Raw genomic sequence first — 20,543 nt, forward strand, 5'->3', positions numbered from 1 at the left:
CTTTTGTTTTTTTCATGGGACAACATAGGGCCTCATTTCGCATTTTCTATACCTATTTATTTTGTATATGATTGCCCTTTCCCTTTCTTGCTGTGAAGTTGATGTCTATCCATGGCTGTGAGGAATAACTTGTAAGTCGGTGTCAAAGTCACTCCACACTTCAGTCAGGCCAAAACTTTGCCATATCGCATTCAAGCAATATTCAGTCGTTGTTTCCTATCTATTATTTTCTCAGAGAGAGAGAGAGAGAGAGAGAGAGAGAGAGTCTGTCTGTATACGATTGTTTATTTTCTCACTCGTCAAACTTACTGTTATGCTTTATTTCATATTTCCTTGCTCACCAATTTATTCTATACCTACGATATTAAGAAATCAAGATATGTGTAGAAGGGAGAACTGCCTCCAGACTGCACAGTCAGTATGGATTTAAACGCACGTGGAACTGGTTGAAATATTCGCAACAGCACCAAAATGAGAATGCCCTGTGATAGAAAATCTGACTCCGTTTCTTTTCTTGTTATTGCATAAAAAAGCTTTATCAATCGTGAACCTACGTAATTTATTTAGAATTCTGCGCAAACGGAAAAGATAATATTTGATATCTGTAATGGGAGAAATGGGTTTTATCTCTGTTTGTTGTTATAAATTTGGCAGATATGCGATCAAACACGTGGGTGGACCAAAACAGCCCAGCCAAAGAGCTCCGCTCATTTTGTAAATGCTATTGTTTGGCGTGCTAGGCTTACCCGATTCATTTGGGTGTGCGCTGCAGCAGCTGCTACTGCTACTCAAATAATCGCATTTTTCTTACTAATCCCAAGAGTTGACCATGGAAAATTCCCAAGATTAACCAAAAAATCCCAAAGATAATAAAATAATTGACATATGCAAGCTTTTTTGGAGTCCTAATATTTTACTCTGTCTATCAAGAAAAGATACTGATAAATTGAATTGACGGTATCTTTCCTGAGAGAGAGAGAGAGAGAGAGAGAGAGAGAGAGAGAGTATTCTTCATGTAATCAGTAAAATACACTAATAAAAACAAAAACTAGGTACTGTATGCAAAGCGCACACATCATCGTTAGCCCCTTCCCGTGTGTTTACGTGTAAACGTTCATTCTAAGAAATTCACAGAGTAGTATAACTAACACCTGATTGCTGGTTTGGTAGCCATGGAGATCTGTTATCCAATGACTGCCCTCTGCTTCTGTTCTATTTATAGACATATGCCGTGGATGACACTAGGTTTGAACGTTACCATGTTCGTGATTTTCTGACTGCCGACGGCAAAAATTACTCGATAATTTTCTTTATATAATTATTTCTTCGTGAAAACAATAATATAACAGGATCATTTTAACTATAATGTATAGTGGTATGAAAAATACCAGTGTGTCGTAGCGATGCGTCATCAATATAGTGGTATGAAAATACCACATGGTGTTGTAGCGATACGTAATCACAAAGTACAAATCCTTTTCCCGGACCATCCTCAAAATTTTACAACTCTTCAACTGCAAGATCGATATGGTGATATATATTATATAGTCATACTTATTGTTGAAATTCACAAGTTGAACTGCAAAACATTATTAGATTGTTTTGATTGTTATGTCATATACTTTTTTTTTTGCGTTTTACGGGAATGTTTTGTTTTGAAAATAATAGCTATTAGTGAACATATGATATTCATTGTCCCACTATTTTATTATAGGTGATCTTAATTATCTCACATTCATGTAACAGTATTATATTAATATTTATTTAAATAAACTGTAATTAATAAATAACAATAATGAAAAACAAAGGAAAAAAATGTTTTTGCTGCAGTAGTGATGTTTGTTTGATTATGCATCTGACCTCACATTTCCGAAATTGAAAAATTCCAAAAACCGAAACATCGGAATGTGTGTGTACTGCACATTTATTTTTAAACACGCACACGATGTCTACACATTTACTGTTCCCCCTTGGTGAAAGACTCAAATTACAGTATTTATTTCTGAGAGAGAGAGAGAGAGAGAGAGAGAGAGAGAGAGAGAGAGAGAGAGAGAGAGAGAGAGAGAGAGAGAGAGAGAGAGAGAGAGAGAGAGAGAATGATTTAGGACTCCAAGGCGTGTTATTTTTACAATTCTTTTATTATCTTGGGATTCTTTTTTAATCTTGAGATCTTCTATTCAATTCTCGAGATCAATAAGAAAATTACCGTAACTTCACTAGCAGCAGCACACATCTGAACGACTCGGCCATTAGCACGCTAAAGCACCAACCTTATGAACTGACCTCGGAAAAGGAACTCGCATGATACGTGAGATACATGACAAAACCACTGTTTATTGGTGAAAATTTTGGGGTCGCATGATATGCGAGATCGCACATTACTCGAGTATATACGGTATACATTTATAGCGTTATGACAGTGAAGTAAGTTACATTTGGAGATCCAGGAATCTAATGTTGCTGCAGCTTGCCCCTGGGTTAATATAACAATGTTAACTGAACCAGGGTTTCAAAGTTACTGAGCCTAGTTTTGGTGGTGTTGTCAAGTGTCACTTGGGAAAATGTGCCATAAGTCAACTTTGATGGTACTTTCCAATAAAACTAAGTAATTTATTCTAACAAGCAGTATACTGTACTGACCAAATACAAATCATACACTTCAGCTTGAAGTGGTGGTTATCAGAAATCCTCCACAACTACAAAACTACTATAAATTTTTATGTAATCATATTCACATCCCCACTTGCCATCCCTTTCTTTAGAAAAATGTTTAGTATTTTCCCTTAAATGCAATGGGTCAGTGATGGGTCTTGCAAAGACCTCTGCCACTTCATTTTTTTTAGGAGTAATAAACTTAGGATAAAAGAGCTTTGCTTATAACAAGATGTGTGATCCTCCATTAGAATACACACCATGTCAATTGAAATACTGTACACACTTACTAAAATAATAATTATCTAACTTTAAATCACTTACCTCATGATATGGGTCCTTTATAGTACCTCTGTATAACCATTTAGAGAGCATGTCCATAAATGGTTCTGCTGTGGCTTGAGTGAGAAATACCATGACATCTTGCCTGTATGCACACCCAGTGAGGCTGATGGTACGGTCATGAAGTAGGCTAAGCACGGCACCTCCATGAGCACCTGACTAAAGTACATAAAATAAAATTTATTACAACAAAATTTCATTCAACAATACCAACAAATACCTTCAATACATACTACACTAACCCTTAGAAACTTCTGGTCTAAAACAAAATAGTCTGTGGCAAATAACACTCAATCTTCACTGACTGCTTACGGGCTATGCAATATTTTCCTTTGATCACGCTCTAATGTGACCTTTCATGGAATAATGCTCATTTTAATGTCAACCTGAATTTTAATAAATTTATCACAGCACATTAGAAATATGGAAACATAAAAAATAGTCAAAATATGTTAAAATTACTTGTAAACAAATTTCTTTACGACTATAAATATAAAACAAAAACTCTATATAGAATATATATAAACCCTTTAACGCCGATTGGACGTATTAAACATCGATATAAATTGTTTGTTGAGTGCCGATTGGACGTATGGTACGTCAATATAAAACAACTTTTTTTTTAAATTCGTGGAAAAATAGTTATAGGCCTACTAGGCAAAAACTTTTGAATCACGCGCCTTGGGGGATACAATCATTACCCAGGCGTGCAAGCGCGAATTTCTTTCTTCTCGCACTAAAAAGTATCAGCGACACATCTCAGAAATTATTTCGTCACTTTGACATAATTTATGCACCATTTTATATTAGCCGTTACATGGAGTATTATATATGAAAATGTGTGCAATTTCATGTAAAATACAACAAAAAACAACTCATGGTTGTAGCTTTTATCAGTTTTGAGATATTTTCATATAAATAACGATAAGTGCCAAAATTTCAACCTTCGGTCAACTTTGACTCGACCGAAATGGTCGAAAAACGCAATTGTAAACTAAAAATCTTATATTCTTGTAATATTCAATCATTTACCTTTATTTTGCAACAAATTGGAAGTCTCTAGCACAATATTTCAATTTATGGTGAATTTATGAAATAAACTTTTTCCTTACGTCCGAGCGGTAACTCTTCCGAAAAAATCATAAATTTTTTCGTCCGATTGTCATAATGTTTGCACCATTTTAAATTAGCCGTTACATAAAGTTTTATATATGGAAATGTGCACAATTTCATGTAGAATACAACTAAAATCAACCCATGGTTGTAGCTTTTATCAGTTTTGAAATATTTTCATATAAATAACGATAAGTGCCAAAATATCAACCTTCAGTCAACTTTGACTCGACCAAAATGGTCAAAAAACGCAATTGTAAGCTAAAACTCTTACATTCTAGTAATATTCAATCATTTACCTTTATTTTGCAACAAAAAGGAAGTCTTTAGCACAATATTTTGATTTATGGTGAATTTATGAAAAAAAAAAAAAACATTTTCCTTACGTCCGCAAAGTAACTCTTCCGAAAAAAATCAGACATTTTCTCGTCCGATTGTCGTAATGTTTGCACCATTTTAAATTAGTCGTTACATAAAGTTTTACATATGAAAATGTGCACAATTTCATGTCGAATACAACAGAAAACAACCCATGGTTGTAGCTTTTATCAGTTTTGAAATATTTTCATATAAATAAAGATAAGTGCCAAAATTTCAACCTTCAGTCAACTTTGACTCTACCGAAATGGTCGAAAAACGCAATTGTAAGCTAAAACTATTACATTCTAGTAATATTCAATCATTTACCTTTATTTTGCAACAAATCGGAAGTCTCTAGCACAATATTTTGATTTATGGTGAATTTATGAATTAAACTTTTTCCTTATGTCCGTGCGGTAACTCTTCTGAAAAAATCATAAATTTTTTCGTCCGATTGTCGTAATGTTTGCACCATTTTAAAGTAGCCGTTACATAAAGTTTTATATATGAAAATGTGCGCAATTTCACGTAGAATACAACAAAAAGCAACCTATGTTTGTAGCTTTTATCAGTTTTGAAATATTTTCATATAAATAACGATAAATAGAAAAAATTCGTCCTTTGGTCAACTTTAACTCGACTGAAATGGTCGAAAACTGCAATTGTAAGCTACAACACTTACAGTCTAGTAATATTCATTCAATTACCTTCATTTTGCAACAAACGGGAAGTCTCTAGCACAATATTTCAATTTATGGTGAATTTTTGAAAACGGCTTTTTTTTACGTCCACACGTTACAAATTCATGCATCATTTTGTGATAATATTTTCTCTGTGTTGCCCTGATTGTTTTGCAATGTGTTATATACCAAAATGATCGCAATTTAGTGTACAATAAAAAAAATTAACTCATTAGCTTTAACCGTTTTGCTCACAGCGCGATTTGTATACAATTATATATGAAATTATTTTTTGCGCTGTCATATATACCAATATTTATATAAGATAATGATTTTTTTTTTCATTTCTGATGGTTGCATACTAAACTTCAGGCAATGACAAAAAAGGAGCAAAAAATAAACTCTTAATCTTGAAAACTAAGCGTGGTGTGATTTTTTAAAAAAAAAAACAATTTTCTGCTTCGGCGCTCACTTGCGAACACCGCCGGCATATGGGAAACGACTTTTAAAATACCGCTTCGGCGTTTAAGGGTTAAGGTATCCCTTTATTTATGATAGGGCTATGGACCAAAAAACCATGTTGTAACTCAAAACTGTAAAACTGTCATAAATCCAGGTATTACAGGTACAGTATGAATCACTGCACATTACAGGTACAGTATGAATCACTGCACATTACAGGTACAGTATGAATCACTGCACATTTTTAAACCCAAACTATGTACGGTATATTTTAATGCTATCCTAATAAGTTTTTTATTTGTACCCAACAAACTCAATAGCCTTTGACTTCAAGTGAAATGCAACCAATCCAGCTAACTTCAAAGAGTTAAGTGAAGAGCACTCCTATGTGCATGCACAGAGTCATAAATCGATGATTATCCGCAATGGTCTCATCATGTACAGGAAAGACTACTCAAAACTTGAAAGTTTAAGTTGATGGGACTAAAATTTGTCGCACTGAAGTCAGGTGACAAACATGTTTTTTCATATAAACAAATATTCCTGCTTCAGCTGTGGGTTCATGTGGGGCATAAACTGTGAGACTGCAATAGTTCTTCTTTCTGTAGAACTTGGGGAACATTCAGGACACAAAAGTAAGCATGTACACACTTGATGGGTTTATTTGACAAAACTTTGTGTTGGAGAAAAAAAAAAAAAAAAACTGACATCAATAATCTAGTTTATGAAAATGTACATTTTTTCACAATTGTGCAAACATGCAGGAAACAAAACTACATTCAAATGCCTTCATATTATAAAAGCAAGCGTATTATCTAAGTAAAAACAAAATCACAAAAAAAACATACTCTGCTAATTATGCTTGTGATGCAGGCCAAAGTATCCATTACTCCCATGGTTTTTTCAATGTAGAAGAAAAGCTTGTGTAATGTTAAAGTCCATTGTCGATGCATCTCTTCCAGCTGAGTAATCAACAGCTGCAAAAATATACAAAATAACAATAAAAGGAGTTAAAAGTATTTCCCTAATAATATAAATTTCCTTTAACTTTGTCAATAATTTTTTTATCATAAAGACTGTATTTAGTCACAAAAATAATATGAAAATACAGTAATTAGTGAACATTTCTCAACGAAGAAAGTAGCAAATTATGGAACTTTTTAAAAATAATTCAAGGATAAATTCGACAGAAAAATCCATGAATACGTGAAGCCATGAATACTGAACCGTGAATAGGCGGGGTATTAAGTAAACTTATAAATAAAATCTAAAGCTCAAAAACATGAGTGAATGAACTCCAGAATAAGTGGAGTAATTAACCTCTACCTACCTAAACAAGAAAACCCACTTAGCCTTACTTAGCAAAAACAAAATATGACAAACTACTAAATATTCATTCTTATAAATAAAAACATAAAAACATAAAAGTTAAATACATAGATAACCAACAAGCAAAAGTATCTTAAAACCGGAGAAAAATATCTACTTGTTAAGATATTATTAATTTACTTATCACTTAACCCTTAAGGGATGGGCTAATATATATATCATTCAGTAACTTTGTGGGAAGTGTACTTGTTTTTTTCTAATATTTCTTTGCACTTTTCTTTGCAAAATTACAACTATAGCTGACATGCTATCATAAAAGATAAGAACTAAAACCAACAGCAATCCCTGGATATATTCATGAGCAAATAAATAAAAAGTCATCATTGGACAGACAGCACCGAAACATTCCCCTTCATGTCTAAAATCATACTGAGATCTAGCTCTGACTCCCAACTCCCCAAGCCAAGAAATCACAGTTGCCATAAGTCATTTATAGGCCATCGAAGTGCTCTGAACATCTTTTGCGCTAAATTCATCCAAATCGTATGGTTTGATACTCACTGTGATGGTGCCCATCCATTAAGGGTTAATTAAGAAGTTATGTAAACAGATGAAGAGGTGTAAAAATCAGTTAATAATTTTCTGGCAATTCCAGTGAAAACAGTCCATGGAATTTTGCTAGTGTTAACGGCAATGAAGGGACACAGAGGGTGAAGCAGTTGACTGCTACATTTTTGTGACCCTAACTGGAGCATATGTAAGTGAATACAATACAAAAAGTTTTGAGTCTATCACAATCAACTTACCAAATAATCCTGAATAAGAGTATTAATAGCTGCGGCAAGTGCCTGGTTAACAACACCATGATGATATTGGCTTTTTTCTTTAATAAATGTTGCTAACTGAGAATAGTACCCACACACAGGCAATATTCGATTCACAAACTGACCGAGGGATGGATCTGAAAAATTTAAAATTTGAACCCTTTTCTGTATCGTTAATACAATTACCTTACAATAACATTATTTGCAAATTATATCTCATAATTTTGTATGAGTATATTTCTAGCTTTTGACAACTGGAAACGAAAAAATATCTTATTTCCATCACTTAAATCATTTACATTTCTTTTTTCCTTAACTGCCCATTTTAAGCACGTTTGACTGCTTTAGGGCAAAACTTTAACAGCTAATTTTTGTTGTCTCATAATTTTTCATTAAGACGAGTATTATTAAAAAAATAGAAAATGTTAATTTTAAATTAAATTCCAATGACTAGCACTTGCACGAAATGAATCTTGTTTAAAAGAAAATCAATTTTAAAAATAATAATGGAATGGAACATAAAATTCTGGCCAGAGGCCAAGCTCTGAAACCAAGGATCCATGGTCTGCATGCGAGGTAAGGTTATCCAGCCAGCAGAGGCTCTTTTCAATCAGGAACAGCATGTCTTGCATTTAGGTAGACTATAATTTGGAAAATAAATTGTATCTATCACTTCCTTGGTGGTGTGTGCAAAACTTGTATCCACTATGTCTGGAGTAGATAAGGGCACTGAGCTACCTAGAACTCTGACCACTGCATCCAAAGAAATTACTTCCACAAGGTATATCTAGTTTTATTAAGTATTCTTTCAAGAGGCCAATAATAAAAACCACTAACTTCTATCAACTCCAGCATCAGATGAAATTGAAAATTAATTGGATGTGTCTCACAGAAAATCTTACAAGACTAATATGAGACCATATCATTACACAGCACTCTGGAACACTTAAGCAACAATAACCATTTCCTAAATCAAAGTTCAATTAATTTACTTGTCTCCAAAACACACACACACACATATAATCCCAGCCTAATTTAAATAAACTACTTTCCTTGTTTTCCCTTTGAGCTTGCAAAATAGTAGACTATATAGCAAATCAAAGAAAAAACTTACCAACGGAAGAATCCACAATAAACTCTGGTGGATCATACGAATTTGCCGCAGGTTCTCCTTTGATATAAATTCCTTCAACTCCCATCATAAGATGCAAAAGATCTTCAATAAGTTGGTGCTCTTGGGACAGTGAGGGCACATCACCTAAATAGGAGATATAAATATAGAAAACAAAAACAACTATTACGTGCTCTCTGTCAAGACAAATACTAGTGAGTTCAATATGTCTTTTCTGCACCCTCAAGAGGTAAGTTCTTCAACTATAAAGTGCCAGCAACATCACTGTTGCAAAATATTGAAAAATTACCTAAGTCTATCAGAATGAAGGAATAGTCTCTCCTTGTACTAAGTTATTACACAGAAGAGATATTTATATGTTGCAAAATATTGCAAGACTACTAAAGTATATCCTTAAGAGGGGATAGTCTTCTCTTATAATAAAATTATTAGTCACCATGCTTTATATAAAAAGTAGAAAAAGCATAAAGTTTGAAATGATAATACAAAAACTTGAGAAAATTAGTCCTACTGCTTAAGTTTTCTTTCTGCATACTGTGGTACTGACATTATTCCATTGTCTTTCCCAACATTACATCTAGGAATGTTAACTTGTGATTTTCTTCTTCCAAAGTGAAATTTATTTGATAATTTAAGTAGTCAAAATTGTTCAACATGTTTTTAGTGCACCATATGCAAATGTATCTCTATGCTATCATGAATAGAAAAAGTTAAGCAGTTGCAAAGCTCTTTTAAACCTACCTTTTACAATATACTGACATAATCTAATATACAAGAAAAAAATAACAATCAGAACAATACTCACTAGCTTCAAAATTCTCAACAAACTAAAATAAGTATTAAATCAAAAGTTACCTTTCTTAAAAGCAATGTTAAAAGAAGAACAAATTTACATAAGTTCTAGGGATTACAAAATCTCTTTTTACTTATTTCTAAATATCTGTTTTGTGTGGATCTTCATCTTTTTCTTTATATTTCAATTTTGTTTCAAGATGTCATGCTCATGTGGTGTTTAACTGTGTAACTATGCAATGACAAGTTATTTCCTGTTGCAGTGTCAAGTCTTTCATTCCTCAGAGATTAAAAACAATATAAAAACAGTATTTGCAAAATCTTAAAATACTTCACCAGCTTTACCCACCTGCATTTCTATGAACTGAGATACAGTTGGCCAGTTTATACCACGCAAATTACTTGATAATCTATTAAAGTTTTTCAGTTCACTGGCATATAAACAAAAGAACAACAAATCAAATACTGAAAATACTAAACTTGAAAAAAATAGAAAACCATATACAGTGGTACCTCGAGATACGAAATTAATCCGTTCCGAGGCGGCCTTCGTATAATGAGTTTTTCGTATCTTGGAACACATTTTACATGTAAAATGGCTAATCCGTTCCAAGCCCTCCAAAAACACCCCATTAAATTTCATAATAAAGCTAAATTGACCTATAAACAATGAAATACTACAACAATTTGGACCATTCAATACCTACATTAAGAATAAAAATCGAAAACCTGTAAATAAAGTGTATATTAGTGTACAAGAAATATTATTACTGTAACGTAAAATGTGGAAGCTTACCTTTCGAGTGAGGCTATCTCCGATAGTGGCGGCAGAGGAGGAGGAGGACAAACGGCAGATAACGTACGTACACTTAACTTTATGAAAACACACAAAAAATTTAAGGAAAACCATAAAACTAAAATTTACGAAACACCTTAACAAAATTGTAACACTTGACTTACAAAAACTCTAGAAATTACGTAAACATTTTTTTTTTTTTTTTTTTCTTTTTTTTTATTTTTAACTTTTTTTTTTTTACTTTTACGTAGGTTTTTTTTGGTTTTTTTTTTTTTTTTTTTTTTTTACAGAATTTCAACTTCATCACCGCTTTCAACGTTCTGTTTTTCATCACTTGGTTCTTCCTTTTTGCTTTCAACTTTCTGTTTTTTATCACTTGGTTCTTCCTTTTTTGCTTACTCCTGCTAATGCTGAAGGCCTCTTTAAAAATAACGATCCAAGGAAGATTGCTTCTGCCTACTTTTCACAATGTTCCTGAAACGACTCAAGCAAACATCATCGAACTGCGCAAGCATACGACCTGTGTGAGCCTTTTGCGGGGTGTCTTTTTTCGATAAACAATTGCACTTTATGAAAAGCGCCTAGAATATCCTTAATTTCTGCCGTTGTCATAGATCCTCCTCCTCTCCTCGCCGCTGCTAGAGAACTCCTCTTGAACGACGTTAAGTTGCATGGCCTCCAACTCCTTCAGGTCATCCGTTGTACGCTCCTCTTGGTGCTCCTTGAGAAGGTCGTTGATGTGTCCTCGTCGACGACCAGCCCCATGGACTTGCCGAGTGCAACGATCTCATCAAGATTCTGGTTCCAAAACAGTTTCGGGATCATCAACTGTTTCTGACTCTGCAGTACCAGCTTCGCCCACGTCGAATCCCTCGAAGTCTCTGGCGGATACGGCATCAGGCCAGAGTTTCCTCCACGAGGAATTCAAGGTTCGCCTCGAAACCTCCTGCCAAGCTAGGTCAATGAGGTCGGATGCAAATGACGATGTCGAAATGCTCCTTCCAAAATTGACGCAAGGTGAGGTTTGTGGTATCGGTGATGTTCGAAACATCTCTTGAAAAGATGTTTCGTGTACAGCTTCTTAAAGTTTGCTATCACTTGCTGGTCCATGGCTGGAGGAGAGGGTGGTGTTGGGCGGAAGAAAAAGAATCTTAACGAAGGAATACTCCGCTAGGATATCTTCCTCGAGGCCAGGAGGGTGGGGAGGGACATTGTCCAACACCAGCAGACATTTCAGGGGGAGGCGCTTTCTCTTCCAAAAAAACTCTTCACAGTCGGGCCGAAACACAGATTTCACCCACTCCGTGAACAAAAGCCTCGTTACCCAGCCCATGGTTTTTGTATTAGCCCTCCACATCACTGGAAGCTTCTCCTTCAGCACCTTGTGGGCCTTGAAGGCTCAAGGAGTCTCAGAATGATACACCAGTAGGGGTGGGGCTTCACCTTGCAATCCCCACTGGCGTTTGAACAAAGTGCAAGCGTAAGCCTGTCTTTCATAGGCTTATGCCCGGTAGCTTCTCTTCCTCCGAGATGTACGTCCGACGAGGCATTTTTTTTTTCCAAAAAAAGGCCAGTCTCATCACAATTGAAGACTTGCTGAGAACTGTAGCCTTCCTTGGTCATCATCTCGTCGAAAGTCTTCTTAAATGCTTCGGCCGCTTTCGTGTCCGAGCTGGCAGCCTCCCCATGACACACCACCGAATGGATGCCAGTCCGTTTACGAAATTTCTCGAACCAGCCATGCGAAGCCTTGAACTCTGGGGTTGGCGTTGAAGTCCCTTCCCCTCCTCGTCTTCCGCCTGCGCAATCAAATCGCCGAAAATAGCACTGGCCTTGTGAAAACGATTGCTGTCTCCGTTACTGTATCGCCAGCGATTTCTTTGTCTTTTATCCAGATGAGGAGCAGCCGTTCCATCTCGTCGTGCACATGGCTCCTCTTGCTGGACAAAATAGTGATGCCCTTCGTATGTAGTTGCTTTGATGGCATCCTTCTGTTTAAGGATGGTGCCTATTGTCGACGGATTACGGCCGTATTCCTTTGCGATCACAGTCAATCGCATACCAGCTTCATACTACTTTATGATCTCCATCTTTGTCTCCAGAGACAGCATGCGCTTCTTTCTGTGAATTTCAACTTTCTTGGGACCCATGACTACGTTAATTTACGTAAAGTTACACAAATACGTAATAATACAGTCTTCGCACAACACGATAATATGTACTGCAACGAAATCACTAACGAATTTACGTTACTAAACGAAATCGTTGGAGCGAACGAATGCCGATTGCGTACGGTAAAAGTTTCGGGTGCGGAGTGGCCGAGCTAAGGGAAGCCAGCGCGTACTATAGAAGATGCATGATGGGAGGGATGCTGTCCAATCAGAGAGAAGGATCTCATGGCTTGGCTAGCATCAGGAACCAATGGGAGAGCAGCAGGATGGTGGCGAGTCTACTAGCACTAAGATGGCAGCGTGCGGCGCGTTTCAAAATTGTTATCGGGCGAATCTCGGACTTTCAGAAACCTTTCGTATCTTGAAAACTTTTCGTATGTAGAGCAGTAAAATTTTTCGCATTGGCTTTCGTAACTTGGATTTTTCGTAAGTTGAGCCTCTCGTATCTCGAGGTACTATTGTACAGGCAGTCCCCGGCTTACGACGGCTTCGGCTTACAACGATCCGAGGTTACAACGGGTTTTCTGAAATATTCATTAAAAAATCCAGGCTGGGTTACGACGCTTTTTCCGACTTTACGATGCTTACGCTTACGACGTTCCAAGTTCACAGTTTTTCAAAAACGCATACTACGATAAAAATCCTTTCTAGTTTAGCACAGTATATTAATAAAAATAAGTTTCTGGTTAGATTACAACACAAATTTTGAGGTTATGATGTTTTTTTCGACACTTTTTATGTCACATCATATGCGGAACTAGTTTCCGAGCGAATGGATACGTACTAGCTTACGACGTTCCAAGTTTACAACCGTATTCAAAAACCCATGCTATATGAAAAAATCATTTCTTGTTTACAGTAATGATGAAAAAACTAAGTTTCTGGTTAGATTATAACACAAATTCAAAGGTCACGATGTTTTTCGATGCTTTTTAATGATGCCTCATACGCAGAACTAGTTTCTGAGCGGAGGGCCATATATAATTTATGCTATTAACTGTAAGGTAAAGTGACCGGACAACGACCTAGCCTGGTCGAGGACGCTGTGGAGCGTAACAATACCAAACAACGCCACTTCAATCACGTGTTTGCCTTCGTTTCGCTAGGTTGTGTCTCACTATGTTACTGGATAGTTCATCTAAGAAGGGGAAAGCCATCACCATGAAGGTAAAGTACGATGTCGTTAAACATTCTGAGAAGGGAGAGACGAACACCGAGATAGGTCGTGCTTTGGAGCTTAGCAGGACGACGGTGGTAACTATAGTGAAGGACAAGGAACGTATTCTGAAGCACGTTAAGGATGCTGCACCGATTAAGGCAACGGTGATTAATGTGAAGCAACGTAGCTAGAGCATTGTGGAAATGGAGAAATTACTGATGATCTGGCTGGAGGACCAGAACCAGCGACGTGTTCCAGTGAGCCTAAGTGTGATCCCGGAGAAGGCTAGAGAGCTGCATGAGGCAGTAGTGAAGAAACATGGGGAAGGCAGTGTTAGTGGAGAATTTTCTGCGAGTAGAGGTTGGTTTAACCGTTTTAAGGCTCGTGCGAATTTGCATAATGTGAAGCTGCAAGGTGAAGCTGTTAGTGCTGATAGCGAAGCAGCAGACAGTTTTCCTAGTGGTTTGGCTGAAATAATTAAGGATGGTGGTTACACAGCTGACCAAGTATTTAATGTAGATGAGACTGGCTTATTTTGGAAAAGGATGTCCAAACATACGTACCTTTCCAAGGAGGAGAAGTCAGCACCTGGCCATAAAGCTGGTAAGGAGCGACTGACTTTACTCTTTGGGGCCAATGCTAGTGGCGACTTGAGACTTAAACCCTTGCTAGTGTATTTGGCAGAGAATCCCAGGCCTTTCAAGGGGATTTTCAAGAGTCAACTCCCTGTCATTTGGAAGTCTAACAAGAAGGCTTGGGTTACCTTGATGGTCTTCGAAGATTGGTTCAATGACCACTTTGTACCAGCTGTGGAACAGTATTTGTCCTCAAAGGGTCTGCCTTTTAAGGTTCTGCTAGTCTTAGACAATGCCCCTGGTCACCCATCAAATTTGAGCAACATGCACCCTAATGAGAAGGTGGTGTACCTTCCACTGAATACAACATTGCTTATACAGCCGATGGACCAGGGAGTAATTGCTCACTTCAAGGCATACTACCTTAGAAGGACAATACGCTCTGCTTTGAGGGCCATCGAAGGTAACAAGGAGTTGACTTTGAAGCAGTTTTGGAAGGGCTACAACATCGCTGATGCAGTCAGGAATATTGCAAGTACTTGGGACAAGGTGAAGACAACCACTTTAAATGGGGCCTAGAAGAAACTGTGTCCACAGTTTGTGCACAGTTTTGAAGGATTTGACCAGGCAGAAAATGTCGACTGTGACAAGGAAAATCGTAGGGCTAAGCAACAGGCTCAAACTAGATCTGGAAGCTGAGGACGTTACAGAGCTGCTGGCATCCCATGGAGAGGAGAGTCATCAGAGGACCTCATTGAGCTGGAGCAGCAGATGATTGAGGAGGAGTTAGAGGTACCAGACCCAAAACCCAGGGCATTAACTGTCAAAGGCTTGTCAGAGGGTTTTACTCATCTGGAGAGAGCCTTGGCTTCTTTTGAGGGAGAAGACCCTAACGTTGCCAGGTTTGACAGAATCCGGAGAGGGATCATGGATTTGGTAACTTTTTATAGGGAAACCCTGAAGGAGAAGCAGATGAAGAAAAGTGTGCAGTCTAGGCTTGACACTTTCTTCCACAAGTCTCCAGTACCACCTCCCACTCCTAGTCCTGGTAAGGAATTCTGAACTCTTTTTAATTTATTTTGTTTACATACTGTAATATAAAATGTACATACGTATACTAATATGAATGTTAATTTTTTAATATAAATGTTAGGGTATTGTAACTTCATTCATTTTCATCATTTGTATTTTATTGCAGAGGTGATGCCAAATTCAGATCCCTCTGTATTACCTGGACCCTATGTAGCAGCCCGTCCACCTCTAGTAGGTAAGGAATTTCATTTTTCTCATTTTCATGTTGGAAATTGTTTACACTACATTATTACATACATACTATGTACTATTACATAATGTGTTTGATGTTGCATAACCTAATATTTTTCTTTATGAATCATTCCAGAACCCTTTGATAGTGATGATGACCCAGATGACCCTGAGCCTTTCCATGGTTTTTGATGTCTCACCCTATTCATCAGGTAAGGAATCCTTAACAATTTTTTTAAATGTTTTAAAAATTGCTAATAGAAATTTTATAAAAAGTGTATGTACACTAAGTACTACATCCACCTTATTATGTACCCTATCATTCTTTCCAGATCTAAATGTAGCCTCCTCAGAGCCTAAATCAGTTGACACTAGTACTATCACCTCTCTAACTCCATCAGGTAAAAGAATTCTTCATTTTTTAAATTGTACATATGTCAAACAGTAAATAATACTACATATACCTATTGTGTGCAGTAGTTAATACTCTATCATTTTTATTTTTTATCATTTCAGACTCCCAAGCACCTGCAAATTCCACTCCATAGCCCAGCCATTCTCATCTAACACCATACTATGCCATCCCAGTAAGCAAGCCAACCACTAGAATTTGGTAAGGAAACTTTTTTTTTTTTTTAATGAATTTTTATACATTTTATTACATATGTAATATGTACATAGTGTATATACATTAGTATATATTTAGTAAATGTAACTTTACTAATCATATGTACATTATCATTCCAGACTGACATGCACCTTGTACATACTACATAAACCAGACCTCTACAGTACATAACTAACTTCATGTTACATAGCCTACATCTTTTCATTTCACTAAAGGTAAGGAATTCTAAACTGTTTTTAATGTGTATAAATTGTTAATTATGTAACAGTACATTTTGTACTTAAGTGGTTACATACTGTCCTTTAATATTCTATATCATTCCAGGCCAGGCCGCCCATCCCCTTTCAAGCTCCCTCATCCTAGCCTGTCATCTGTACAAAGCACACTGAAATTAGGTTGGAATTCATCTTTTTTTAGTTTTTACTGTACCTAGTACTAAACATAGCTTTCTGAAATATGATATTGTCATGATACAATAAAGTTTTATACATACTTACCTGACAGATATATACTTAGCTATAGACTCCGTCGTCCCCGACAGAAATTCAAATTTCGCGGCACACGCTACCGGTAGGTCAGGTGATCTACCGCCCTGCCCTGGGTGGCAGGACTAGGAACCATTCCCGTTTTCTAATCAGATTTCTTCTCTTCCACCTGTCTCTTGCGGGGAGGCTGGGTGGTGCCATTAATCGTATATATCTGTCAGGTAAGTATGTATAAAACTTTATTGTATCATGACAATATCATTTTTATACATTCAACTTCCCTGCCAGATATATACTTAGCTGATTAGCACCCATTGGTGGTGGGTAAGAGACAGCTAACTACTGAAATAGACAGGTAAACAACATATGTTGTAGGTATTAATAAACCTTGGTTCCTACCTGATTAGGCGGAAGACTTCGTGGCTACTGCCCAGGAGTCTGCTTCGCCTCAAGAGCCTCAGCGAGATATTGATCTATGGCTAAGAGTTCTTGTGGGTCTGCCAATGGGGCTACTTATCCACTTACTCGGCAGAGCCTAAAGGCCTTGTCATTGGGTGCTATTCCACTAACATGACAATACACCTTTGTTCAAGGACACAACACCGATCCCGATCACTGATCCTAACATCCATGTTAGTTCTAAGATTGCAAGGAGTTATCCCCAAACTCCCTACAAACAACCAATAACTCGAAACATAAATACACGTACATTTATAACATAACACAAAAAAAAAAAATTTTGTACCCCCCTACTAGCCATACATACCCCTGGTCCCCTACCAGCAATGACACCAGCCGCCCGTGCGACATCAGTACGCTTGCTAAGTAGGAAACCAAGCACATATCTGACAAGAGGGTTTATGTACATTTAAGATAAAATATTTAAGGATCAGTCTTTGCTCCAAGTCCCAGAACTGTATCTGCTGATACAAATGGACCGAGAGAGAAGCATTTCTTATAGGTCACTTTCACATCCTTCAGGTAATGAGACGCAAAAACTGAATTGCATCTCCAATATGTAGTCTCAATGATATTCCTGAGAGACATATTCTTTTGAAACGCCAGCGACGTTGCTACTGCCCTTACCTCATGAGTCTTAAAACCTTTAGAAGACCGAAGGATTCATCCGGGCAGTTCTTGTGCGCATCATTAATCACGCTTCTCACAAAGAAGGCTAAGGTCGTTTTTTTAGACATAGTCTTTTGGGTTCTTCACAGCACACACCAAAGACCTTGTTGACAGCCTCCCCATCTGCTTCTTTTTCTCTAAATAAAATTTAGGAGCTCTAACCGGACAGAGAGACCTCTCTATCTCTCTGCCTACGAGGTTAGATAGGCCTTTTCCCTACCTCAAAGCTCCTGGGCCAAGGTTTTGATGGGTTTTCATTTTCGCCAGAAATAATGTCGGAACGAACAGATAGCCGCATCTCCTTTAAACCCCACTTTGAGTCCAGAGCGTGCAATTCGCGTCGTCCTCTTGGCCGTCACGAAAGACAACAGGAATAAACATTTCCTAGTGACGTCGCGGAAGGAAGCAAGATGTATAGGTTCGTTGAATTTGTCCGAGGCAAGGAATTTCAGGACCACGTCCAGATTCCAGCTAGGTGTTCTCGGAGACCCTGATTTCGAAGTCTCGAAGGACCGAATCAAATCGTGGAGATCCTTGTTCTCTGCAATCTCTAGCCCTCGATTCCGGAATACTGAAGACAGCATACTTCTGTATCCTTTGATTGTAGACACAGAAAGTGCGATTCCTCTCTAAGAAAAAGGAGGAAATCGGCAATGTTAACTATAGAGGTACTGGAGGAGAACAGCTTCTTATTCTTACACATCTCCTAAAGACTTCCCCACTCGATTGGTATACTCTTCTCGTTGAAGATCTGCAGGCTCTAGCGATAGAGCTTGCAGCCTTGCGAGAAAATCCCTCGCTCTGACGAGTCTTTCGATAGTCGAAAGGCAGTCAGAGCGAGACCGGGGAGGTTGTGATGAAACCTCTCGAAGTGGGGTTTGTCTGAGTAGATCTGTTCTGCTTGGCAGCCAGACCTGGGGAAGTCCACTATCCACTCCAGTACCTCCGTGAAACCATCTTCTGCTGGCCAAAAAATGGGGCTTATGAGGGTCAACTTCGTGCCCTTTGAAGCCTTTGAAGCCACGAATTTTCCTGAGATACTTCCCCCCAGGATCTTGAATGGGGGAAAGGCGTAGGCGTCTAGGCCCGAATCAATCCAGAGAAACGCGTCGATTGCAAAGGCTTCTTGGCTCTTCTAACTAGAACAAAAAAAGTCTCTACTCTTTTGTAGAGGAACGTAGCAAATAGGTCTTGTGAGGCCCCTCCCCCACAGAGACCCACAGACTTCGGCACACTTCTGCGTGTAGAGGTCCACTCTGTGGGGAGGACCTGATTTCCCTCCTGCTTAGCCTGTCTGCTCTCGCATTTCTTATCCTTGCACAAATCTTGTGAGGAGAGTTATAACCTCTTTCCTCTGTCCAGGTTAACAGATCTTTTGTTAGCTTGATAGAGGGAGATGAATGAGTCCCTCCTTACTTGCGTATGTAAGCCATAGCCGTGGTGTTGTCCGAGTTTATCTGACTACCTCCTCGAAGAATCTTAAGGCCAGGTGTATGGCTACTAGTTCTTTGCAATTGATGTGCCAGGACACCTGCTCCTTTGTCCAGGTGCCGGACACACCTCCCTTGCTCCTTAGCGTCGCTCCCCATCCCAACTCCGAAGCGTCGGAAAATAACACTTGGTTGGGGTTCTGCAGGGCAAGTGACACGCCTTCGTTCTTCTTTATTTAGAGGAAGGATCCACCACTTTAAGTGATTCTTCACCTCCTGTGGAATCGGGAAAGAGTCTGAGGTTGCCCCGTCTTCCAACTCCAAACCTTTTTCAGGAAAAACTGAAGAGGGCGAAGGTGAAGCCTCCCCAGCCCCAGAGAAGAAAAACTTTTCTAGCGAGGACAGAGTCCCTAAAAGGCTCAAATACTCCCTCGCTGAACTGTGCTCTCTCTCTAAGAAGAATTGATTGATTCTTGACAAGCCTCGAGTGATTCTCTCCTTGCGAAGGAAATACCCGAAAACCCCGAGAATCATCTGTAATCCCCAGATAGACCAAGTTCTGGCTGGGGATCAGTTGCGACTTCTCGAGGTTTACGAGTAATCCCAGAGATTGTATCATATTCCGTGTTATCATCAGGTCCTCCAAGCACTGGTTCTCCGACTTGGCCCTGATCAGCCAGTCGTCTAAGTAGAGGGAGATGTTTATTCCCTCTAGGTGAAGCCATCTTGCTACATTCGCCATCAGGTTGGTGAAGAGCCTGTGAGCTGTAGACAGGCCGAAACACAGAGCCCCTGAATTGAAAAAATCTTGCCCCCTATCATAAACCGAAGATATTTCTTTGACGAGTGGTGAATGGGAACGTGGAAATATGCATCTTGTAAATCCAGAGACCATCCAATCTCCTGGACGTAGCGCTGACATCACCGAGGCGGACGTTTCCATTCGGAACTTCTTCTTCTGAACAAAACGGTTCAGTGTGCTTACGTCCAATACTGGTCTCCACCCCCCCGATGCCTTTGGTACTAGGAAAAGGCGATTGTGAAATCCCGGGGAGAGTGGATCCTGTACAAGTTCAATGGCCTCCTTTTCCCACATTTGATCCACCATTTGAAGGAGAGTATTTTTTATTACAGGGTCTCTGTACCTCGCTGACATTTCCCAAGGAGTAGAGGTTAGGGGAGGACTGTCTTCGAAGGGGATGATGTATCCCTTCTTTAGAAC

At 38.3% G+C, this 20,543-nt stretch overlaps 1 protein-coding gene across 1 annotated transcript in view; it reads right to left on the minus strand.

Moving 5' to 3' along the window:
* LOC135202236 (gamma-tubulin complex component 2-like) overlaps nucleotides 1-20,543 on the minus strand; it is a gene marked incomplete at its 5' end in the record, with an annotated part of 79,913 nt that overhangs the window by 45,585 nt on the left and 13,785 nt on the right. Inside the window, 4 exon segments of the mRNA XM_064231509.1 lie at nucleotides 2,977-3,153; nucleotides 6,458-6,586; nucleotides 7,745-7,899; nucleotides 8,877-9,020. Coding sequence (XP_064087579.1) covers nucleotides 2,977-3,153; nucleotides 6,458-6,586; nucleotides 7,745-7,899; nucleotides 8,877-9,020 — 605 coding nt within the window.

The sequence above is a fragment of the Macrobrachium nipponense genome, chromosome 30 (assembly GCF_015104395.2).
Source record: "Macrobrachium nipponense isolate FS-2020 chromosome 30, ASM1510439v2, whole genome shotgun sequence".
NCBI classification, from domain to species: Eukaryota; Metazoa; Arthropoda; class Malacostraca; order Decapoda; family Palaemonidae; genus Macrobrachium; species Macrobrachium nipponense.